At 36.5% G+C, this 25,368-nt stretch overlaps 1 protein-coding gene across 3 annotated transcripts in view; it reads left to right on the top strand.

Annotated features, from left to right (window-relative positions):
• SCFD1 (sec1 family domain containing 1) overlaps positions 1–25,368 on the top strand; it is a 46,226-nt gene that overhangs the window by 7,888 nt on the left and 12,970 nt on the right. For 2 of the 3 annotated variants that reach the window (XM_014941944.1, XM_014941946.1), the window contains exons 6-18: positions 291–380; positions 1,585–1,640; positions 2,610–2,695; positions 4,438–4,537; positions 7,876–8,015; positions 8,446–8,536; positions 8,876–8,949; positions 11,246–11,327; positions 18,233–18,329; positions 21,251–21,321; positions 22,205–22,284; positions 22,806–22,868; positions 23,927–24,002. In XM_014941944.1, the coding sequence (XP_014797430.1) occupies positions 291–380; positions 1,585–1,640; positions 2,610–2,695; positions 4,438–4,537; positions 7,876–8,015; positions 8,446–8,536; positions 8,876–8,949; positions 11,246–11,327; positions 18,233–18,329; positions 21,251–21,321; positions 22,205–22,284; positions 22,806–22,868; positions 23,927–24,002 (1,106 nt within the window). The remainder of the gene's footprint in view (positions 1–290; positions 381–1,584; positions 1,641–2,609; positions 2,696–4,437; positions 4,538–7,875; positions 8,016–8,445; positions 8,537–8,875; positions 8,950–11,245; positions 11,328–18,232; positions 18,330–21,250; positions 21,322–22,204; positions 22,285–22,805; positions 22,869–23,926; positions 24,003–25,368) is intronic. The other variant, XM_014941945.1, reaches the window with a different exon arrangement.

Raw genomic sequence — 25,368 nt, 5'->3', positions numbered from 1 at the left:
CATTGTCAGAGATAATTGGAAAAAACGGTGTCATGTTTGACCTTATACAGTAAGCAATAATTAAGTTCTCCCATTCTTTTGCTCAAAAAAAAGGAAAAAAAAAAAAATGGGGGGAGGGGGAGAAGAAACTAATGGATGTGCTAAGAAGGGCATTTCACGTTTTGATCTCTTCTTCAACAAAAGCTGTTGGCCATTAACAGCCATTAGGTAAGGGGAGGATCACTTTCTTGGTACAAAAGTGGCATAAACTTCTTTAACCCTATTCTTAACTCTTTTCCACCCTGTTTTAGCCATTAACCGACCAGATATAACGGACACAGAAATGGAAACTATAATGGACACTATTGTTGATAGTCTCTTCTGTTTTTTTGTCACACTTGGTAAGTTTTCAAATTCTAGCGTTCTAGTGTTTTCCATATGTTTTCCTTTTAGAATAGATCCATATTCAATGAGATAAGCAGTTTAATGATATCATATAGCAAATTAAAGGCAGAATTAGATCTGTGACAGAAATCTTAATAGTTTGCAGGATGAGTTAATGGTCTTGCTGAAATTATTGCTATACATCTGCAAAAGGCAATAAAGGCTGTCCGACATTGGAATTGAATCTTAGTCTTCAGTGTCAATGGGAGAAGAATACTGAGATGCAAAGGTTTGGATTCACTGTTTTTACAAGATCTTAGTTTGCAACGAAGATCAATAGTGCTTTGAGTTTGGATTTGTAGCTCTTAAAAAAACCCCACCAAAACCTACAGAAAAAAAAACCCAAACAAAACCCTCACACAAACCCTGCACAGATCTAACTGAAATAGCTCAAGGAGTAGGCAGATATATGAAATTTATTTATTTTATTGTGAATTGTCTTGATTCTTAGCTCATACATTTTTTCATAGTGCTGACATTTAATTTATGTTGTCACTGAAATCAGTCAATCTGAGTTAGCATTCCTACAAGGAAAGCTGGGAATCACCAAGGGGCAGTCTGTTCAAGAGACATTCCCTTGGACATACTGAGTTCTTTCAAGTGTTAGTGTGATGCAAATTACATCTCTTTTACTCAGTCACTTAAACTCTATGTTATTGGAATTTTCATATTTATATAGATAAGTGAGAAACAGTAGCTTATGATTTTGAAACCTGAAAGCCAATGGAAAATGTGTTTTTGAAAATAACATTACCCTGCAGTGAGTTATAACTGATACATTGTGGTGGCAGTGGTGTTACAGTACTTAATATTATGGCTTTCAAGGGACTTCTAACCTTTGAAACTACGTTTTAATGCTTCTGTATGAGACAGTTTGTCCCCCCCACAGTACATTAGCTGCCTTTCTTGCCTACACTTTACTTCATATAAATTCCTGTATGAGATATTAATTTAAATTTTGTAAAACTTTATTTAATATTTCTATACTGTATTTTTTGTTTCATAGATAAAAATTGCAAGAGAGAAATTTAATATATGTTTGTATTGTCCATTTGAAAAATTCCATTTCAGAATGTTACTAAAAATTTGTTTTATGAAAAATACATTAATTTATAATCTGAAAATTATAATGCAAGTAGAAGTCAATATATTTTTTATTAGGAGCTATACCTATAATCAGATGCTCAAGAGGAACTGCAGCTGAAATGGTGGCAGTGGTAAGAAACTATTTTCTGAACAAATATCATTGTTTCAAAACTTTTTTAACAGCTAGTTTACTTTTCTCAATGCTAGGCAGACATTTAGTGTCATTGTATCCTTTTCCTTATGAAGGAAATAAAACCGGAAAGGAGATACACCGGTTTTCCTTTATGATTTCATGGAATTTGTCTCTAGAAATTGTAATATTATGAAATCAGCTGATGAGAAACTTTAAACATGAATAATCATTCCTAATCTGGAGTTTATCAAGATTATCTGACAGGCGCTATAATTACAATCATTAAGTTATATCTACACAGTTTAAAAGGTGGCTGTCTGGCCTGGGTTTTTCTGTGTGTCTTATTAAGAAATATTTAGCTATCTTACTGGGAAACCCCGTAAGTGCAAGGCAGTTTTACAATATCAAAGTAAACTGACATTGAACTTGATCGTCAAGTAGGGATGAAGTTACCAAACTAAATCACAATTAAAAATTTCTACAGCACTGTCTCCATTAGGAGTCACTGTGCCTCATTTCTTGCGTATTCCTCACATCTTTCTTTGCCAGTGAAGCCTTACTACTAATTAAACCCTGGCATTCAGCGTGCATCCTGTCATGCTGAGGGCAGTCTCAGCTTTAGGAAACGCCTAACGTGGCATTGTCTGCCTCTGCTGTGGTTCCCTCTTGGTGCTTCCTGCTTGTATTTTCTATTTGCATGTTTAGGGAGAGGGTGCTAATTGGGAGAAGATTAGTGAACCTAAAGGAAAAACCATTTTTGTAGTCCTGGTTATAGATATAAAGGCTTGAGGGAGAAAATACAAGGAAGAGATTTCTCTCTTCCCCATGTGCAGTGGACCTAGGCTTCCTGCAGCTAAGGCATTTATAAACTACAAAATAGCACAATAAATCTTAAAATGTTGACCACATGAAAAGTTTAGGAAACCATTGGTTTGTTAAAAGCTGTTTTGTTTTTCCTCACACACAGAAATTAGATAAGAAGCTCAGAGAGAATCTAAGAGATGCCAGAAACAGTCTTTTTACAGGTGATACACTTGGAGCTGGCCAGTTCAGGTACAGTGTTAGTAGTAACTATGTATTTTTATTTTTTGTGTTTCAGTTGTATGAAATACTTCATTAGGATAAGTCATGATGGTACTGAAAACTGTGTCTACAAGAATTTGGTTCGAGTTCTATATTAAAAAAAATTATTTACTTTTAAGGCAGTTTTCCAATCTCTTAGCATAACCAGTTTGATAACTTTCACAGCTAATAAGTGTGTAATCTTAGGACAGTGAGACAAAAATTATTTAATGAATCAGGTAATTTTGTTCACCCTCTAAACCCAGCAAGAACCAAGCTCCTGCAGAAACACAGGACTACAGTATGGAGTGGGCTGGCTGGCTGTGTCTGTTAGCAACCTCTAGTCCCTTGAAAAGAAAGAAATACCTATTTTCTCACTTGTGAGCACTGTTATCAGCTGTAGTTATATCAAAAGCAAGTGTTTCTCAACTGATCCCTATATCTACCAGAGGAGGACTGCTTAAGGATAATTAGGTAGTTAAGGACTGTTAAGTCATGACCCTTTGAATCCTTTGAAGGGAAAGAGGGGTGAGAAAAGACATTGTGGATGCCTGTCTGCCCTGAATGTCCCCAGCCAGCCCCACAGGCTGCCTTGGGAATGTCTGTTACAGGAGTTTGCACTGTACATGAAAAGGTGAGGAGATGTATCAGGAGGTCTGTAGCTGAAGGAAATAGTTATGATCTCCTAACTGGATATAAAATAGTCATCATATTTTTATCTGAAATTAAGAGCAGAACCAGAATAAAAAGCAGAAAAAACCATCAAGGGTGGCAAAATAGGATGAGATTGAAAGATATTAGGAGAGAGAATAGCTGTGAAATGCCAGTTCTCTCATTTTCGTGGGAACTGAATTGTAATCACTGTTTTTCCTTCAGATGAGTTGCTTGTTTTCCTGATAGTATGGTTACCCTCAGAAAATCAAAATGCAAGGAAAGGGAAACATGGGAACCTTTAACCAGTTAAATGGCTTCAGATCTTTAGTTTGGTTTTCAGAATCAGGTGATTAAGGCTTCTGAGATTATACGTCTACATGGAAATACTGCGAGGAGATAAAGAGCATGGAATTAACATACTTTTACTCTGTTCAAATATGCTGTAATTTAGCCATCACATTTACTGTAGAGTTAATGTGCTTGAGGGAAATGGTTGCAATAATGTTCTTTCAATTCACAGCCTTCCTGTCTCCACTATAAATTTTTCATATTGCCATAAACCAATAGATTTTGGCCTCTTTGCATTCTTTTTCCAAAAATTGAATTACCCCAGTGCATCTCAGAGGTCCGTATTTTTTTTCTTTATAGACATCATATAGAAGGGAAAAACTAAATTAAAAGCCCTTGAGAGAGATATTTTATATTTGAGGTTCATAATGGGGATTAAGGTCAAATACTAACCACTCGAAGAGTTGTTTGGAACTCAAATGTGTATCCACACAACGAGATATTAGTTAATACCTAAAAATCCAGTTAGTGTTTTGACTTCTGGTCAATATTTATACATTGATAATTTCACTTACTACAAAATAAACTAAATGTTTTATCATTACTAAGACAGTGATTCATGGAGTTTCTTGCAGTGATTGGCCCCAGATGCTTTGGGGAAGGCTGGAGGTGCTCTGCAGGAGGCAGTTTGGTTTTTAATGTGAAATACGATGTAGAGGGGGGCTTGTATCACTCAGGATGACTGTTCTAAACATGTTTAAAGCAATACTAATACAGTGTCATCTTTTCAGCTTCCAAAGGCCTCTATTAGTGCTTGTTGACAGAAACATAGATTTAGCAACTCCTCTACATCATTCTTGGACATACCAAGCTTTAGTGCATGATGTTCTGGTAAGAATAAATCTGATTTTGTTACCAAAACTATTTTTTCACTCAGTTTGCTATTAAACTTAATACCAGATTCTCTCTTAATCCAAAATCTGTTTTGTCTGTTTTATTTTGTAAAAAGCAACTTCGAACATTTTCTGTAGACAGCTTATTTAGCAATAACTTCTAAAATGGTTAAAAAGTTGAAATCTTGATATTAAAAGAGGGGTAATTCAGCAATCCTTGCTTTTTCTTTGGTAGTTCATGATCTTCTATGTTATGTAAACTCCAAACTCCATTAAGTGCAATTAAGGTTTGGAAAATAAATGCTTTTAATGAGTTTTTAAAGCGATTTTAGTATGTTTGAATTTCTAAAAATACATATTTCTGGTTTTCTCCACAGGGTGGTGTAGGTGTTCAATATAGAGATACCAAGTGGTATCTGACCTTACTGTGAGGAATCTAAAATAGATCTTTTTAATACGTTTTTCGAAATTCAGATAGCCTTAAACCACTTGTATTTCCTCAAGTTTCTTTTATAAAAGCAGTAGAAGAAATGTACTGGAATGAAAGTAAATACTATTTACCTAAGATTTATGTATTTCACATACAGTTACTGAGCAAATCATAGAAGATAATATGAGAAAGAATAATTACTATCTGGAGGCTTTTTAATACTGTGGAGCTAGCCAAGTAAATCATTTCAGTGTCTAGCTTTGAGAAATATTTTGGGTTTATTATTGAGACTGTTGGAGGAATATAGAAAATATGCATATATGCACATATGTGTTTGTATACAAAGTTAGTTGTGAACTGTATACTTGTACATATAGTGTTGTCCAGAAACTTGCATAGGTATGATGAAAATATTTTAGCACCAATGGGATGTTTTAGGACACTTTTAAATTCTGTTTTGTGTAATTCATTCTTTATGAAAAGTCTCTTCCTCTTAAACTTAAGGGTTCTTTTTACAAATAAACAATTTTTGGCCTGGTTTCTTTAGGAAAGGCGTATATGAAAAAAATATGGTTTTTTCCAATACCTGTTGAACTGGCTAGAGAGTTGCAAATAGAAGTACTGAATTTCTACAGGTTTAGGTTTGAAAATCGGTGAAAGGGCAAGGTGTAGAAACTCGAATTAGAATGCTCACAGGTGTAAATAATATTGCACAAGGTCTGCAGGCACTTGAGTTCGTTACCTGCCATCCAATCAGCAAATGCTCACTTACAAGGTCGTAAACCCCTGTGAAGCTCCAGGTGTTTGCCTCCTGCTCAGCTGTCAGGTAGGGAAGGCAATGTCGGTGGCCTCGGGCATGTGCTGGGGTAGGGTTTTGGTGCATCAGGATCCAGGGGGATCAAAGATGTAGTGGAAGCTGAGGACAACTAGTGCTACAAATGTAGAGAGGTATTGAAATAACACTAGAAGAATGATTTGAGGATCCTTGGATATTTATCTGTAGTGCATCAGGCTTCAGTAGTTTCTCTGGAACAACCTGTTAAATGTTGCATCTAATTCTTGACTGAGTTGATAGGATTATGAATTTGTCTAGTGAAATTGTAACCAGGTGGCCCGTGATTCCATGTCAAAGGCAAAAGTTTAATTTCAAAACCAATCAAGCTACTCTGCTTAAAGGCAAGCATGCCGGGTTCTTCACATACTGAGCATAATATTTCGTGAATTATCCATGGTAGTCATTTAAAAGGCCATAAATTGTAACCTTGAAAGTGCAACTAAGGTGATGATTATATAAACTGTACTTTTAAATTGTTTTCCATTTAAGCTCTCAGTTACTGTAGTCCAGGAATTCTGTGCAATGCTCAACCGAGCCACAAAGTTGTGTGCTCCATCTGTTAAGATGATAATGGTGTGTTTCTACACATAAGCAGACTTGTATGAAGAGATTACTATTTCAGGAGTGGATACAGAAAAATGGGAGGCATCCATAGAAAGCCTTATAAACCAAAAATGGGGAGGTAAAGAAGGACCACTGGTGAATAAGAATAATTTTGGTAAAGCTCCTTGTAAATGCCAAAACTAACTTGGAAACTCAGGTCACCTGTGAGTTAAATTGAGCCAAAACATAGATCTGCATTAAAAATTATAGCTGAATTTCCTGTCAAATGATTTTTTTCCTATAAGTTTCTATTGAACATATGTATTTGAAAAAAAAACTTTTTTTTTTTCTGAAACATTAAGCATGTCTTATAAGATAAGGTTTGTGCTCGTTGACTGTGTGTGCTTCCTCCTCTGAGTAGCTGCTTGGTTTTGTTGCTATTCTGCATGGATCATTGATAGTATTTCATTAAGTATTTCATTCAAGTGTGAACTCTGCCAAGGGATAACTAGAAACATTTAAAAATTTTATTTGACAATTTCACTTAGAGTGATCTAGTTCTGTGTACTGTAATGAACATAATGGAGTTTTATTTCTGGAAAAAATATCTATTCTAAAAGATTAATGACAGATTCTGTATAATTGAAGATTTGACACTCTCTATCATTATTTGCCAAGCAAAGAGCAGCTTTGAAATTTTAAATGTTTATGAAAAGGATTAGAATGAAGTCAGCAAGTGGGGTACTTGTTAATCTTTGTTGAAAACCAGAGGGAATGTGTGTGGTGCAGAGTTGTCTTTGGCAAAATTAATGGGAGGAAAGAAGCAGAAGATGTCCAGGGAGCAGTGTGCTAACATATTATGTGACATAACTGCCTCATCCAGCAAAAAGATGTAGTTTCTAGGTTCATGCATCTGTGGGAGAAGAAAAGCTGTACGGAGAAATAGCAGCTTTGTTGCAAGCTGTGGCTTTGTCATGCACTCACTGTTTCACTAGTGTTTCAGAATAGAAGGAAAGAGCTGTGAAGGTTTAGCTAAATAGTCCTCACAGTGGATAGTCCCGTTGCTGGGGTCATGAGCTTCTTTGCAGCTTTGATACATTTGCTGTAGTTGTGTAAGTGAAATTCACCCTTAGAAACCTTTTTTGTCTGCAACACAGAAACTTTTGTTACTGTAAAGTTGGGGTCAGGTGTTAGATCTCAGTTATTGCTAAATATTTTATTTTCCATACAGAAAGCAATGTTCAGAGGTCAGTGTCAGGAGATTGCTTGCATGTGAGATAATCAGATGTCTTTGTTTACCGTTTGTTGCTTTGTTTGGTGTTTTTTTCAATAAGAGTGAGTTATGTTGGAGTTCTTACATTGCTGATGTTATTATCTAGTTGGTTAGTGAACTGTTTCCTGCCCTCTTAGGAAATTCTAATAGCTGTGTTAGAATTGGTTGAGTATAAAAGACAAAATAAATAATTACAAACTGCCAAATATTTTCATAAGATTCCTTTTTTTTTTTTTTTTTTTTTTTTTTTTTTAGGATTTCCATTTGAATAGAGTTAACTTGGAAGAATCAGCAGGAACAGAAAGCTCTCCAGCAGGTGCTAGACCTAAGAAAAAAAATAAGAAGTCCTATGATTTAACCGCATCGGATAAATTCTGGCAAAAGCATAAGGGCAGGTAAGTTGTATAGGTACAAAGTTTATATTAATTTAGTCAATATAAATTCTAAGTATTGTTCATATTGTGGTAGTTCTATTTTTAAGCTTCTTTGAAAATATTTTTGAATTTTGGTGTTTTTTTTTTTTAAATGAATGATCATTGTCAATATTAATTGTCATAATTAATTGTATATTAGCTTTTTGTTACAGAGCACAGAATTGTTCTTATCAAAATTATATAAAAATTTTGAAAGCAGTGAATATATCTTAGAAAGCTTAAGTAAACCTCCAGTAAGATGTCATTATTTTCACTGAGTTGATACTGCTGTGTCATTTGTGTATTGACATTTTTGAAAATGTTTTCATGATCATCTTGATCACACAACCTGTCTGGTCCTAGTGTTTCAATTTGTTGATTTAACTGAGCCTAATGCAGAGTATTGCATCAGTCCTTTTCCAGAGGTAGCTGAGTCTGTTCAACAAGAGCTGGAGTCCTACAGAGCCCAAGAAGATGAAGTCAAAAGACTTAAAGGTATCATGGTAAGTTTTATTACCTGTATGTGCTTTATGTAAAACATAATAGACTTGTAGAGATGCTTAGCCCACTCTGTCAACCCCCACACAAAAATTATCAGCATGTGCTGAATTTTAGGCATAATAAAATCTTAAAAGTAGGACTAGAAGTACTGTATTTCATGGAAAGGTTCAATTTCTTGTGTTTATTGGTGTTGCATTTATGTAACTTCCATAATAACTGTAAAACACAATCCAGGTGTTAATACCATTATGAGAAAATAGTTTCTAAATTTACTGACTGTATTTGCATGTGCGAATTTTGTATTTAATATGACTATTTTTATTCCTCTTTCCAAAACGTAGGGTATAGAAGGGGAGGATGAAGGAGCAATAAGTATGCTTTCTGATAATACAGCGAAGCTGACTTCAGCTGTCAGGTAAGTAGCCAATTATGCATTATTGTTAATTAATTTGGAACCATTTGTAATTCTTTCTGTCATTTCACTTTTAATATCCTTTGAAATAAGTAGCTTTAAAAGTAGGCTATTTAGATCAACAGTAGAGTTTAAATGCTTTATAATTCTGGTAAAGTTTAATGCAATGTCCTAGACAAGTATTTGCACATGTAACTTCCAGGGCATGTGTGTGTGAGCCCTGTTCGTGTGGCTTTGGAGTGTTTCCTCAGGAAGGCTGAGTAACCCGAGTTCAGCATCGGTTTGCTTACAGCCTTCTGCCAGAAAAACCCAGCTACCTACCTCTGCATTCCTTCCTTAAAAAAAAATCAGCAAAATCCACTTCCTGAAGCATCTGCTTGCTTTGCACAGTGTGTAATTAATTACATCTTGACTAATGTAGTTACTGTAACATCTGTTGGCAAGATCATAGTCATTAAGAACTCCGCATGGGAAATTTAGTCTCCTGGTTTTGGAGACGAAGCCACCATGGATGACACTGAAAGTCTGAGATTTGAACTTGTTCCTCATTATAAATCTGTTTTTCATTCCCCTGATGCTTTGGAGAAGGGAGATGTTCAGTTTGATGCCTTTTGCTAAGACACCAATCAGAAGGAGGAAGGAGCGATAATTATTCTAGATGGGGTGACGTGCCCAGTCTCCTGTGAAATCCAGCATGTGTCTGCATTAGGTTGTTGTCTCTGTGAGTTTCCAAAGTTGCTTTGTATGCTGTACCCTGGTTAAAATTTGATTGGAATTACAAAGGATGTGTCATGGAGCAGACAGTTACAAAAGAGCGAGCAGATGTTTCCAAGCTCCCCCTACAAAGTTTTAAAGTTTTGTGCTTCTTGAGATACTGATTTTCAGATTAAGGCAACAAGATATGAAAGTGACAAGCATCAAAAGCTTTAAACTGATAGCAAAACAAATTAAAATCATACAACTAGAGCTTCATCAGGAAGTTTTTCTGTTCGGTTAGCCTCTATAGTACTGTTTTCTGTAATCTGGCATTATTAAGGAAAATCTTGTCCCTCTTCAGAAAAATGTATAACAGTTATGTTTCAGCTTTAATCTTTAGGGTTATGCTGAGAAGTCCAAATATCATTAAGATCTTCCATTTAGTCAAATTTCTGCTGGAAGAATTAAACTAGGCTTTGCTGGTTTGCTGTCCAACATCTGCTAGCAGGAAGAACATACCTTCAGAGTTGTCTTAGGCTTTACAATTTCTAGAAAACTTTGGAACATCTATTAGTAATTAAAAACTAGAGATTTTAACATAGAGGATCTCCTGTCTTTTTTTTTGTTTGTTCCTTTTTTTTAAAATGCAGTCTTTTCCAAAGGCAGTACTAATCACCTTGGAGCTGTAAGGTCTTTAACGGCCAATCATCTTAGATAACGTATTTTATAAGTGCTTAAAGGAGGAAGGAAAGTATGGTTGTTTAACCTCATGGTACTTTGGGGGACACAGTCAGTTTCATTAAGTGCCTTCTTATCAGCTTGTTATTAAATTGAGTAAGACATTGACTGTTCAAACGTTGACTGTTGTTTTTGGATGTGAAAGTGTATAGACCCTGAGCAGTCTTTTATACAGGTGATGCCCAAGTGCCTGCAGTGAAAATCGTGTTGATCACAACACCTTAAATAACAGATTTTCTACAAAGTAGACTTAACCGTTCAGTTTCCCATTTCACAAAAGAAAAGATATCAATTGTGAATCCTGCATAGAGAATTGTGCTCTGTGCAGAAGCACCTCTGACAAATTCCGGGACATCCAGAGGTTCTGTGTTTCTTTGACAGATATTATTATTACTTGATAATTATTTGACATTATTTGGTACTATTTGGCAGATTATTATTAATTGGCAGATACTGACACTTCTATATGTATCAGGCATGAACTAAATGTTGCTTATGTAAGCCATAATTCTAGTAGATTATTTGTTTAGGTAAGCAGGACATACACCTGTTGTTGACCACAAGCTTTCAATAGGAATATTAAATTACCCACATGGTGTGTATACTGTGCTAGTCAAGGTAAAAACCTGTTTTACTACATTACGTGTGGATCACGTCCTTCTTTTATGAGAATCATTACATCTATACTTAGTAGGATTGGAACTAAAAAATTACAGTGTTCTATAATTTTAGATTTTAATAATTTTTAAAGGTCCCTTCCAGCCCAAACTGTTCTACGATTCTCTAAATTTTTGTACCAGCTGTATACAACACAATTCAACTAGTTGTGCAACTCAGCAGGTTAGTTTGTATTTAATCTCTTCAGCTCTCTTCCAGAACTTCTGGAAAAGAAGAGGCTGATTGATCTTCACACAAATGTTGCAACAGCCGTTTTGGAGCATATAAAGGTATGATTGCTCTCTAGCTTCAGTTTTCTCTCAGTGTGTTCTTTACCTCAAGAAATAAATTTGAGCAGGTGAAGTGAGGTGGGAAAGTGAGCCCTCTCAGTGTGCTACCTTGTACAGAAATCTCTGTCTAACATTACCTAGTGTTGAAGGGTGAGAGGGAATGAAGATTGAATGCCTCTGCATGGAAACTGAAGTAAACATACTAAATTTTTCTTATCAGAATTTACTAGTATACTCTGATTATTTTTTCTTTTTTTTTTATGATGGCCACAGCCTTATTGTGGGTTGAAGTCTTTCTAAAACAAGTTTATGATGGAAGTGTTTAATTTACTTTAGAGATGTGTCATGGCAAGTTACGACGCTGGTATAAGTATTTTTCTGTCCTGTATGTGTTTATCAGAAGGGTACTGTTTACTGTTCACCAACAAAAATACCCAGAGGTGTGGCAATTATGATGCAAGTTGCTAAACTGGTCTTTCCAGCAGGGTGTGTGTTAGATGTCTTGTGCATATTTGAAGCACTTCAGAAGGACGCTTGTCCTCCTTTCTGTTCAAGTCTGCTGCTCTTGTCTCAGAACTTGCAGTTTCAGTATCAAGTAAAGACCATGGTTACTGCTGGGATAACTTGGCAGATGGATCTGTTTTCACATTATGAGAACAGAAATTATAGATGGGGCTTTCAGAGACAATGGAATTCTGGTTTTGAAAGTGATTCAAGCACCAAGCCTCCCTGAAAATCAATAGTTAAAAAATTTTACCCCATGCTATTTGTGACTCATGGAAGGTAATGTGTTTTGACACTAACTTTTACATTTGCAAAGCGCATAAGATCTGTCCTCAGTTATTACTGCTACTGATTTTTTTTTTTTAACTAAGTATAAAAAGGAACAAAGGATTCATTTTGAATTTTAATGAATAAATTAATTTTACATACTTATAAAGTTGGGGAAGGGATGCAAATATGTCTCTATGTTTGCCTCATTACAGTAGGGGCTGGTTTATGTGCTTTTGCAGTATTAGGCATGTCAGTTTTCATATCTGGCAATTTAAAAGCAATACATTAATACCACTGGAAAAAAATAGAAGTTGACGACGTCAATGTTTTATTTGATGCCTTGTCTATAAATTTACTTTTCTAAGAAAGATACTGAGATGGTAATGGCAGGCCTAGAACAGTAGTATTTTATATATTGTTTGCTGGATGGAAGCCAGGTTTCAGAGCAGGATGTGGAATGGCAATAACACCAGGTTTTGGTGATGGAATGGAGTTAGATGCACTTGTTCGTTGTCCCTCAGGTGATAGTGACACACTTTTCTGTACCTGGAGGTGGCAGGAATTACCAGGAATTACCTTAGGGTCCTTGTGTGACAGCACCCTCCCAGCCCTTCCGCTCCCTCCTCTGGCAAGGAGCCTGCTCTTGGAAAGTTCCCAAGGAGCTGAGAGCCATTTCTCCATAAATGATTCTTAATTCTGGTATTGCAAAGGGCTCGGGCTCCTTATGTTCTTATTGTATAGCTGTCAAAGAAGATAGAGAGACAGATGGGCATGCAGTGTCTTCAATATATAGGTGCATCACTATCATATTTTCTTCTGATTTGGAAAGAATTGCCTCCTTCATCTCCAAATACTTAGGAAACTGTCCTAAGCTCAAACTAACACAGAAGCACGTTTTTTTTTCTGTTGTAATTTACCTACGCTAAAGCCTTTTCCTGAATGAATGTAAAGTTTCTTCAAACTGCTTTGTCCTGTTCATTTTTTCCCCTCTTTTCACTCTCCAGTATTACAAAAAGTATCTTTCTATCTCAAGCTGTGGGATTTTAACGTGCAGGATGTTATGTTACCTAATGGATTCTCAAAAATACTCCCAAAAAGGGCAATATCTCAGACAGTACTTATTAAAGAAACTCTTATAGCACCTTGAGGCTGTGGTGAATGCAGTTAAATAATAAAACTGGATTAGGATAAGAGAATTATTTTGGCAAGTGCCCAGGTCGTGAGGAGCTAGTGAGACATCGTGTTTTTTTCCAGGTTACTCTATTTTTGCTTCTAAAATACTCTGGAAGCACATTTATACTTTAAAATAGATTGTTTGCATTGTCCATTATGGTGGGGTTTTTTTACTGCATTAAGTATTTGAGCGTTTTTTCAGTGCAAAGAATGCTACTAGACCTGGTTTAGATATACTAAGTGAATTTGATTTTTCTTGTGGTCATAATTTAGTGGTCAGTTTACAGCTGCTTTCCACATTCTTTTGGATCATTTTCTAAGACACAGCAAGAGGAAACCAGAAATTAATCACATACTTAGGGGTCCTGACAGTTTTCTGGCATATCTAAGTGTTTAGTGAAATAATGGAAAGAATGCATCACTTTTTTTCATGAAGTGAACAATCAAGGATTTATTGTCAGTGCTTAGAACAAATACATCCTTGTTTTGCATTGACTGTTTTTCCTCGGAAGAAGCCAGTGGCTGAAGAACCCAACAGATAAGGGCTCCAGGACTAGAATTAGGGAGAGCTTCCCAGCTGCGTTAGAGCTGCAGGTAGTGCTTATCTTGCCATGCCATTCTAATGGGAATACTGGCATTACTGGAGTATGGTACATCACATCATATAAATGGGCGTACACATACACTTTTCTAAAATGATTAATTGGAGAGGGGGTAAATTAGGTAACATCTTGCTGGAATTCTGTATGTAGGAACTTAAGTGGCAGGTTTCTATGGTTATTTTTTATCTTGATTACTTACATTTGTTTGGTTTAGGGTTGTTTTTTTAATTCCTACATAATTTTCTTACCATGTGTCTCTGATTTTGCTTGATCTTGAGGCCTGATACTTTGAATGACTCCATTTTTTGGGATTGCAAGTAGCTTTCGAGATTATAAAATTAATATTTTGTAAAGGAATTACACTATTTTAACTGCTGTGCTTGAAATGAGGTCACATTTTTGTCTTACCGTGTGAACAGAAACAGTATGTGTTTGTGAAGAATATATGTCACAGTGGTCCAGGCTCTTTTCCTGTAGTTCAGAACTGATAATTGAGTAACTTTCCAGTAAACAACAGCTTTTTCTGAGTTCAGTTACAGTGACCTTTCTGGCACCATTCTGTACAGTTCAGTTGAAGGAAACTGGCTGTAGCTGCCACTTTCAGCCTTCTCCCAGAGTTACTCTTCCTCTTGGTGGGAGCATATCGTAATTCCCTGGCCAGCCTCACTCATTCTGGGGGCTGTGGTCAGTATCTTTGAGATATTTGTCCCACTAATTGCTTTAAAAATATCATTTCTCTTCTGCATGTTCTCTCTCTCTCTAAAAGGAAGAACTTCTGTAAAGACGATATGAGAGTCCCCAACAAGTCCTTACAAAAATGGCCCACTAAGAGGTTTCAGTGGGTCCTGCTTCTACTTCTCTGCTTAAAAAAGAAATTTTGTGTTTGCTTTGGAGTGCAGTGCTCAGGTAGAGATTCCCGTGCACTTCACTAATTTTCCCTAACATAAGTTTTGGGTTACAGCCAGCCTGTTTCTAAAAATGTGAAGTTGAAAGCTTTCACAAATGCTTTTTAAAAATAGACAAATCAAGCTTGAAGTGTCGCACTTTAACTGCAATACAGATCCTGTCCCTGAATTGGCAGCCAGAAAGGTCTCCTGAACGGTGTTGGTGTGGAGTAAGATGTCATATTAGGAAGTCAGGAGCAGGAGTCAGAAAGGGAATAACTGCAAATGTAAATGCATCTTGATCTTACTATTGGTTTTTATTATTATTTTTCTTCAATTTGCTTGCCAGTTTGGCACCCGTAAGAACCTTGCTGTCTTTTTTTATTGACCCTGCAGGATTGTTTAGCTCCCATTCCCCAGCTTTTCCTCTTGGCATGTCTGTGAGTTTGCCACTGAGCGAACAAAATTGCACTTTCTTAAATTAAATGGGACATCTGCTTCTTATCAGCACTTCATAGACAAGTTGGCTCTTCGGAAATTACTGTCTCATTGATGTGGCATATCTGGGAAATCTGTCAAAAGGTAACTAGTAGTGTTTAAGGCTATTCAGTAATCCACCTGAAATTTGATTAGGTGTCTGTCTAATTCCTAGCAAACCAGTATAAGAAAAATACTGCCGTATTTGGCATCTTTGTTAGTAACCTGGGTAGTTACCTAGTGAAGAAGCAGCTAAGTAGACTAACCACGTTGATCCATTTCTTTATTTTGTGTTTATGTCACATCAAGAAGAGAGTATTGAAAATTTTATATTGCTGCTTCCCTCTGATTTCCCTGTTGCGGATAGAAATAAAGGATCTGAAGTTTTAGGATTTTCAGTTTGTTTGTTTGTTTGTTTTTTCCCAAAGAGCTCTAAGTTCACATTTAAAAAATAATCATCCAAAATTTTTGAAGTGAATGAGTGTACGTGGACCATTAATATTTCAGTTTAGGCTCAAAGGAAAGCAAATATATGCAACCAGTGGGTTTTCTTTACTGCAGATACTCTGTTTTCTTTTGTGGTCTTAGCCAAACAGTCATAAAGTTGCAAGAGAGCTGAGAAGAATTTTATCTAGTTTGTGCTCCAAATAAGTTAACGACTGTAAATCTCTTCTTTCAGTTGAAAGTATCTTATGTTTGAATTATATACTTCTATTTAAAATTTGATCTGTAAACAAATACCTTGAATTAGTATTTTTTTTTAATGTTGTACTTTTTTACATGCCTTCTAAGTAAATTTGTCTTAAACAGATCACCAGCTAAGATAATATGGGCATTGCCAAATTCAACAATAACATATTTAGTTTCATAAGATGAATTTTCCAGATTTAAAGACAATCCTTGTTTGTTGGATGCCTTTTGTCTGGGAAGAATATTTTAAACTTAAAAACATTGAATTTAGCTCCGTGTAAGGAGATACAAACGTAGTTAAAACACAAAAAGCAAGTGAAAGCAAATTCCATCTGAAGCAAGGCCTTGGAAGAAGGCCGGTAGGTAGTTTTATTCAGACTTTAAACTAGTATAGCTTAAGCACTGATAATCACTTTTGACTAAATACGGGATTAGTCCAAGATTTTACAGTAGCATCACTACCAAAATTTGGCTGTGGCTACTCTCTTAACATGAGCTCAGGATAAATAGAGCTTGAAAGCTGGCTCTTTAATGTTTTTTTTGGTCACTTCATGCACCTGATGTGTAGCTGTAGTCATTGCGAGAAATAACAGAAGACATCTTTCTGCCCCTAGAAGTAGCATCTGGTCATTTTTTGAGAACACTGCATGGTAATTTACTTTATAAGCTGTAAGTATAAGCTTCCACAAAGGCTTTAAATTAAGTTGCTATGCTAATGAGTTCAGTAGTCAGTGAATGAGAACTAGAAGTGTTGTATAAATAATACTGGGAAGCAAGTGGCTACCTGCATACGCTGATTGCCAAAGGCTTTCAATATTAAAATATTCTTCTGATTTACCTCTCCTTTTATTTTGTATTCTCATCTCCAACTCTTTTTTGATGAACTTGTAATACTCAGAAGGTAAAATATCCTAATATCCTTAGGATGGAGAAGTACTGAAGTACATTTTCTTTTTTTTTTTTTTCTTTTTTTTCTTTTTTCCCTTTCTTTGGAAGTGTGTGAAATAAATTTTAAAAATTCCATTTCCTTATTTTTGATCTCAGGACTATTTCTAGTAGGATTCAAAACCATATGAAAACCCAGCTTTCAAAGGTTTTGTGTTTCTGTCGTTACAACCACCACTGCTCTGGGTTAGAAGGTGGCAGAGCAGCTTTGCACCCCTCGGCATTATCAGACAAAATTTCCTGACTCTTAACCCAATAAAAGCCCCAGTGACTCTTGCATCACTCTGGCAGTATCATTTCAGTCTCCCAGCGGGAGTGATGTGGAGCTGAAACACTTCCAAGGCGAGGAGATGGAGATCCACTGCGCCGGTCTCCTCTCTGAGCCCCTACGTAGTCAAATGTGTCCAAACACCAGGATTTAGTTACTGGATATAAAGGTTTTGTAAGCTGAGTAGTTTTAACATTTGTTGTGATGGTACATTTTAATGTTCAAATGCTTTTAGTGATCTGTGATGTAACAGAAGTTTTAAAAATAAGTTTTGGAATGCGCTTTTCTGTCTCTAGATTGTAGGTTGATGACAGGACGGTGGAGACGCGCCAGGCTGGGCTGTTTGTGCGGCTGCCTTGCAGTGCTCTCCTTGCATGCCCACGGGATGTCTCCCGTACAGCTTCTGCCTCCTTAATTTTGTGCAGTTCCTGTGCCATCCTCCCTAAAAAAAGATTTTCACAACTTGATCTACTCGTGTCATTGTATAACGAGACTTCTTTTCCAGTGTTAGCAAGATAACCTAATTATGGAGTCCCCCATCTTTGGTGTGAGTGAGATGTTGCAAGCCTTTGATTTGAGGCAGTTATTTCAGTACCAGCCCAAGATGAGAGTTTCCTGCTTTTCTCTGGGATTCTGCCTTAGTATATTTAGGAATTTCCCACATGTATCTGCATTGAGTAATTGCCTTTTTGACTGGGAGACTTGAGGTTCAGCATAAACTTGACATAATATTCACTTGAATGTTAATTTTTCCTATTACAGTGTAACACTATGTCTGATGGCACGTAGTTTTCAGCTATGGCAACACCAGTGGAAAACAAAGCTCCTCTTCCAGTTTAATATTTGCATGTCAGACATCCCTTCCTAACTTGCACTTTCTCTTTTAATATGAGAATTACAGAAGCATCAATTTTCTAAGAGTTAATAAAAGCGTATTATAATGGAAGCATTAGGGTTTTTTTACTAATAATTTATTTCAAAATAAATTTTTAAAAACAGTCTTGATAACTAAAACTATATGCCTTTTTAAAGAGGAAATAAATATCCTTTCATAGTGTTAAGATGTTAACCCTAGTACTTACTTTTAAACAGAGTCGAAAGCTGGATGTGTACTTTGAATATGAGGAAAAAATAATGAGCAAATCCACTCTGGATAAATCTCTTCTGGACGTGATTTCTGACCCAGATGGTGAGTACTTTAAATCTGAACTTGGTATAAAATTTGTTAAGATATACAATAAATCTGTATCTGCTGGGACTTCAGGGTTGGTAAAGAGCTTTTGTGCAAGCTGTGCAAGCCTCGTGAAGAAAACAGCTTTTTATGTCTAGAGAGTTTAGTATTTTGGTTGAGTAATATCCAAAATATTGGCAACTTTTGCAGCTCCACTAAAATCCTTTCCTCATTCCTCGTTTCTGAAGGTCAAAATATTTTAACTTCTCCAGTATTTATTAGTATAGCATGGAACTGTGTGGTCTGAACAATATGGATTCTTTAAAATCCTACTGTGTGTTTTATAACGCGCACATCCCTCACAAACAGAAGGAGAAAGGGCATTCCATAGAATTTGATTAGATCAAGGGGTTGTGGACGTGGCGCACAACCTTGTGTGGGGCAAAAGGTCTTGCAGCAGCACCTCAGCATTTCCTGTGCATTGCCTAGGTTTAAGGTAAGTGTGTGTAACAAAGGGATTTAAGTTAAATCAGGGCAGTTACTTCCGGGCATGCTCTCTGGTGAAACTGGCCAGCTTCCTATTGTGGGATTCACTGAGAGATCCCAGCAGAAAACCTTCTGAAGCAATAATGCATCAAGTCTTCCAGTGCTTCCAGTGGTGAGCTTCTTGTTTGCGTTAGCCATGGAGTGACTTGCCTTGTGGACAGTGGTATCCGCAGGAATCTTTGCAAAAGCAGTTAGACCTGACCACAGCTTCAGGCTTCAGCCTCCCATTTCTTGCTATGTTGTACCAATCTACCACTCAGGACTGTTCGTGCCTCCCAGTGCCATGGTTATTATTGTATCCTGGAGCAGTGATAAACTGGGAGTTACTGGTTTTGCTTTGCTCTGGTGGGGAGGGACTCTTTATCAGGGAATGTAGTGACAGGACAAGGGGTAGTGGTTTTAAATTGAAAGAGGGGAGATTTAGCTTAGATACTAGGAAGGAATTCTTTCCTGTGAGGGTGGTGAGTCACTGGAACAGGTTGCCCAGGGAAGTTGTGGAGGCCCCATCCCTGGAGGTATTCAAGGCCAGGCTGGATGGGGCTTTGAGCAACGTGCTCTAGTGGGAGGTGTCCCTGCCCATGGCAGGGGGGTTGGAACTAGATGATCTTTAAGGTCCCTTCCAGCTCTAACCATTCTGTGATTCTATGGTAGTTAATCAGTAGCACTGAAGGCTGCCTGCTGGTTTTTGACTGGAAAATAAAATCATTCTGTTCTAGGTTTACCAAGTTAGGTTTTCTTCAGAGCATTTATCATTCCGCCTCCCTGTGCTGTCACAGACCATGGCCTAGAAAAAAAATAGGGGACGTTTTACAGGCAACTGACCTGAGTCTTATAGCTGTTTATCACAGCTGTGATTTGCATCAGTCAAGAGTAAAGTACTTTTGCCAAACAAAGTGGTTTTCCTAAGATTTAATAAAGCGTACACAGTACTATCACAGATCTTTTTTAAAAATTTATTTTCTTTTACCAAGACAAAATATCAGTTACAGTCATATATAAGTGAGAGCATGTACACCCCTGTGAGCACAAACCTTACAGTTTTGCAGACGTGGTCAATAGGCCCAGCCTGGGAAGCACTGCTGAAACCGAAAGGCAGCCATCAGCGAAGTGCTGGAACAAGCTGTGAACTGGAAGCTGGAAACCAAGTTTCCACGTCAGTTACAGAAACCAGTCAGTTCCACTGTATGTTTAGAATTTTATTAGAATTTTAGAAATAACGCTTTTTTTTTTTACCCGAGTGAACTCCAAGTGGTTGTCTACCATGAATACTGGCTTTTGGTTTAGATAATACAAAGTTTCTTCTTAATCTTCCGGCTTACTGGTATTTGGTAAAGGTTAATCAAACTTATTTCCCAGAAAAAATTGTACCAAGTCATAAATGTTCATTATGACAGCACTTACTCTTAACTTCTGCCAAACTAAATATATGCTGACATACAAACAGAAGTTGCAGATGAGATTAGATGATCCCCTGCTGCCATGATCCACATTCCGTAGTGGCAGGGAAAAAACCCAAAACAAAGACCCAGAAAAAATTACCATTTTTCTTACCCAAAAGTACAAGAAAGTGCAGGGTTTTTTTAAATATTGTACTATATCTAAAGATATCAAGCTTTTTTACTGAAGTGTTGGATTATGAATTTGAAATGTCCGTTTTGAGAAGTTGTACTTATGAAATCTTCATTTGAAATGATGGTCTCTACTAACAGTGATTGTGTTCTAGAAAAATATAGATGGCATTCAAAATCTGCTGTGGGTTGTAGCCGAGTAACAGGGATGGCCACATCATCGTTTTGATCTTGCAGGGATCAATTTCAGTTGGCACTGATAGTACTTCCCAAGAATTTGTAGCATTTTTTTTCTCCAAAAAATGGTGTGACAAAAGATGATTCAGGAGGTGAAATCCTTCCTGAAGGAAAGATAGAATCAGGATTTTTTCCTGACCAAAAGTTCCCATAAGTGCCTTTGCAGCCCTCAGGTGTTTCAGTACAGTCAACCATAGAGCTAAAAAATAATGTGTTGTGGCTTTTATGATTTTTCTTCAGTCTCCTCTTTTATGGGTCTACTCCCTGCTAATGCTTGCAACCCCCACATAAAATAAGACATAACGCCACTACATAACTTTACTATCTTAGTTGAAGAATAACATTCTCTACAGGCAAAAATGGGGAAGGGTAAGTAAACTTTCAGAAACAGTGAGCCAGTTTAACCCAACTTTTAATAAAATTGCTAAATGTCTTTCTACCATTTTATACACTGAATAAGGCCACAGTTATAGATAACAATTACTGTCATAACTAAAGGTATGAATATCTGTATATATTATTACTGAAGAGCAATTAACATAGCAGCACAGTTACAATTCTAGTTTTTAATATTTTTTTTCACTGCAGCAGGAACTCCAGAAGACAAAATGAGATTATTTCTTATCTATTACATAAGTTCAGCTCAGGCACCTTCAGAGGTATGTATGGTCTTTATAGCTTCCAACACCAAATTCTACCACACAGGACTTCTCTGTATCATTTCAGCACTAAATACGTATTTCTGCTTCTCCTTGAAGTGAAGCATGAAATGCCCAGGAAAAATTAAAACTTTAAATAAATTTTGTAGCATTATCAGGGAATCTGCTCATAAAGCTTTAGCCACCGTTTCAAAGGATATGAATGACTAGTAAGAAGAAAGATTATCTTTTGAAATACTTAGTTTGGAGCTACTGTGAGAGACATCTTGGTGTGCTTTCTGTTACTCTGCCCCACTGCTCAACAGAAGGAGATAAAACAAAATGTTAATATGGCTCTTTTTACTCCGTCCTTGTAATTGGGTGAGTTGACTAGGAGATGAATAAAGGAGAAATGCTTTTTGTGCCAGTATCTGAATTCAGGAAACAATTTTTTAATATTTCTCTTGAACTTATGATGATTAATTTCAAGGAAGATTTTTATTATACTGTAGATTACGTGGTAGAAAAAATACATTGGGTTAGGCAAAGAGAAAGTATTCTTATAAATGTCTGTTAACTCCTCTTCGTTTTTGTTCTTTGCTGTTGTGAGATTTTACAGGAACCAGTACTCTGTCAGGTTTTTAAAGATGCTAATATAAAAGAGTGTTCCCATATCTGAACATGCACAGGATTTAATTCCACAAATGCTGTTAAATTTAATGAGAGTTGCTCATAGTAAACTGCATTTTAAGTTGTATTTTCATACTTAATAGGACTCATAATTACTTTTTAACTTTGGTTAATGCTCTAACTTTACACTGCTTATTTAATATTAGATAAGAATATCTTGTCTTTCTATGTAAAGAGAGTAGTTTCAACCTTTTGCAATTCTCCATAATTTCAGATTGATTTGGAGCAGTATAAAAAAGCCTTGATGGATGCAGGTTGTAATCTTGCTCCTTTGAACTACATAAAGCAATGGAAGTAAGTAATTTCTTTTTTCTCCTACCTGAGGTTATAACTGGGTAACTTTACAGAACTCAGCATTGTTATCAAAGAATTACATGTTGTAAGTGATCCTTAAATAATCATTCTGGCATCGTTTTTTTGCTGTTGTTACTTGTAACAGTAATAAATGCAACTCTTATTTTAAAATTGAACTCCAGTAATGCCAGAACAGTATTGAACAAGACACGTAGTCGTGTGCTTAATGATCCAAGACAGAAACAACTTATTGAATTCAATGAAAGGGCCACGCTGCCCATCAGCGAGTCTGGTTTTACATGGTATCAAAGTAAAGTATTTGTCTTTAAGTGTAGAATCTAATATCTTTCAGTTCCTTAACTATTGTATTTCTAGACAAGAGGGATGCATGTAATAAATAGTTACTTCCTGAAAGAGTTTGAGAAGCAGAAGTTTTTTCACTTTCGGATGACCAGAGTGGAACATTCTGCAGCAGAGTGTGCCATGAGATAAGCACTTGATTTCTCTCCCTGCTTTCACAGGGCTTTCACTAAGATGGCTTCAGCTCCAACCAGCTACGGAAACACTACGCCTAAACCTTTGGGGTACGCTTTTGATTCATTTTATGTAAGCCTTCGGGGTTCTGTAGCTTATTTTAATAGCATTGAAAGTGTGATTAGTGCTGTACAAGGCCCAGAATAAAACATCTTCCCTGTTTGCTAGAAGTTTTAAGTTACAATGACAAGCCCTCATCTTCCCCTAAGAGTGTACAGGACTTACACACAGGAAAATAAAAGGATGTGTGACTAAATCCACAAAGTAACTTCATACAGTGATGTCTCCACCTGCACATTAAAGGTACAGGCTCTCACAGGAAAATAATTCAGCCCCAGGAGGTGGGTCTGTGACAGCCATCGTTTTGAGCCTTATTTAGTCAATGGCAGAAGGTAAGAACAGCCCTGTGTATTCAGAGCTGGTTCTCTCCAGGGCTTGGAGGCTGCCAGGGGTGCAAGAACACACCGCTTTTTTGTTAGGGTGTCCTGGGCTGGGTGTCTGTCTGCTTGTTGCAAAGTGTAGTTGTTTATTTCAAGATGTGAAAAGATAATGATTGTGTTAAGGGTATTTATATCCCGTACAAGGATATGGGACTTGAGTCTTTCCACGCTTGAGAGGATTTGAACCCTCGTTACCAACTTCACTTTGAGGAATGACACGACCCTGTCACTGTCATAAGGAAACTGTGCGCAGTGTGGTTAGAGAGGGTTCTGAATTCTAGTGCTGTCTCACTTGGAAAAATTACTGTTTGGTTGCTTGGAGACACTGATCATCTCTGTTAACTCTGGTGACACGCTTAAAAGGAGCACTTAAATCCCTGCATCGCTGAAGTTGTAAAATAAACTGTCCAATGGATTAAAGAGTAGAACTCAAGACTCCTGTTGGTAGCTGAGGATCTAGCTGCTAGATAACAGGTGTATTCCCATGCACTTGGTTGCCCTGTGGTTGGAAAAATATATTTCATGACAAATTGAATGACTTGGTGGTTAAGTCCCATCAACTTTAATGGGAATTGGATGTCAGCATAAAGCTTAAGCATGCAAATTAATAAAAGAATAACACATCAACTTTATTAATAAAAAATACACATCAACATTTTTTTTTTCAGTCTTTTTTCACGTGTTATGAATACAGGATCACAGTTTGTAATGGAAGGAGTGAAGAACATGGTACTGAAGCAACAAGTAAGTTTAAAAAACAATGTAAAAAAGTCTATCACGTGAGCATTGTGAACATCTAGAAAAGCAACTTTCAGTACCTCTGTCATATTAATAAAATTAGCAGTACAATAAAAAAAAAGCATCAGCCTCTGCTGGTGGGTAGATCTATCACTTTGTAGCTTCCAGTTTTTAGACAAGTAAGGAATAATGTTCAAATTTTGTTTGAATACCTCCACTTACAAGGAATTAGATTCCTGTATGTGTGATTATGACTGATTTCAGCACTATAAAAAGAGCAACTGTGGAATAATCAAAATAGACTAGACCTTCATAAACAAAAAATCCCCCTTCCCTATCTTTGTTTAGAAGAGGATGTATTAAATGCATCTATTCCAGAGTGACTGAAAAGCTGAAAGTGTTCATTCTCCGTTCAGTTACGGTGCAGGCCTTTCTAGTTTTCCCCCATGGGGATTGTACAGCAACCACAGTCGTGTGTTGTGCTTGAAAATCAGAGTGTGTTTGTAATGACATGGGCACCTTCAAATACTCGCTTAACTTTAGAAAACATTTCTAAGCATTACTTGCCTGCAAATTTCAATGTAAACCCCCCAAAAGAAAATAAATGACAACAAAAAAGACACCGGTTGTATAACTCGTAGCTGAAATTTTGAATTGTGGTTCCCAGAAATCTGCTTCCCTGTAGAGGACACATTGTATTCTCCAATATGCAGTTTTGTCAGATGGCAATAAATAAATATTTACAGTTAAAAAATCTTAATTCTGTAATATTTTGACCTCAAGATTTCAAAGAAAAAGATCGTTTGTCATATTACATTATATTCTTAGTGGAAGAACCAAAATTTAATTTAGAAATACAGCCTATCAGAACTAAAAAAATGAAATGTCACTCAAATGTGCAGCTTTTTGACATAGTTAATCTTATCATTGCTGTTGTTTGTTTAGTCATCCTGTTACAGACATAATTTGTGCATGAAAAGTATCAACTATCACATAAAAGTTTAAAGAAATTGTTTCTGTGGCTTTTATAGGGTAGTCAGTGAAATTGACTAGACATGATAAGTTCCATTGCACAGTTACAATCAGTGGTCAGTGTCATGAAATACAGTTGAGGACACTGTTTTAAATCCGCGGCTTGCCTGTGTGGTATATGTCATAGAGAGATCTTCAGATAAACTGCTACTTGTAACAACAGATAATAACTATATTCTAAATGAGACTTCCTATTCTTCTCATATTAAACATTTTGTCATTTCTTTTAACATGTGTGGCTTTAAAAAGTTAGTGTTGTTCTTGACAAAACAGCTTGTTTTGTTTGGGTTCCGTGTGAGTAAGAAGCCACAGCGCCAATGTTTTCAGGATATTTGTTTTC

The sequence above is a fragment of the Calidris pugnax genome, unplaced genomic scaffold (genome assembly GCF_001431845.1).
Source record: "Calidris pugnax isolate Ruff unplaced genomic scaffold, ASM143184v1 scaffold56, whole genome shotgun sequence".
Taxonomy (NCBI): domain Eukaryota; kingdom Metazoa; phylum Chordata; class Aves; order Charadriiformes; family Scolopacidae; genus Calidris; species Calidris pugnax.
This window is presented reverse-complemented; position numbering and strand designations above follow the sequence as displayed.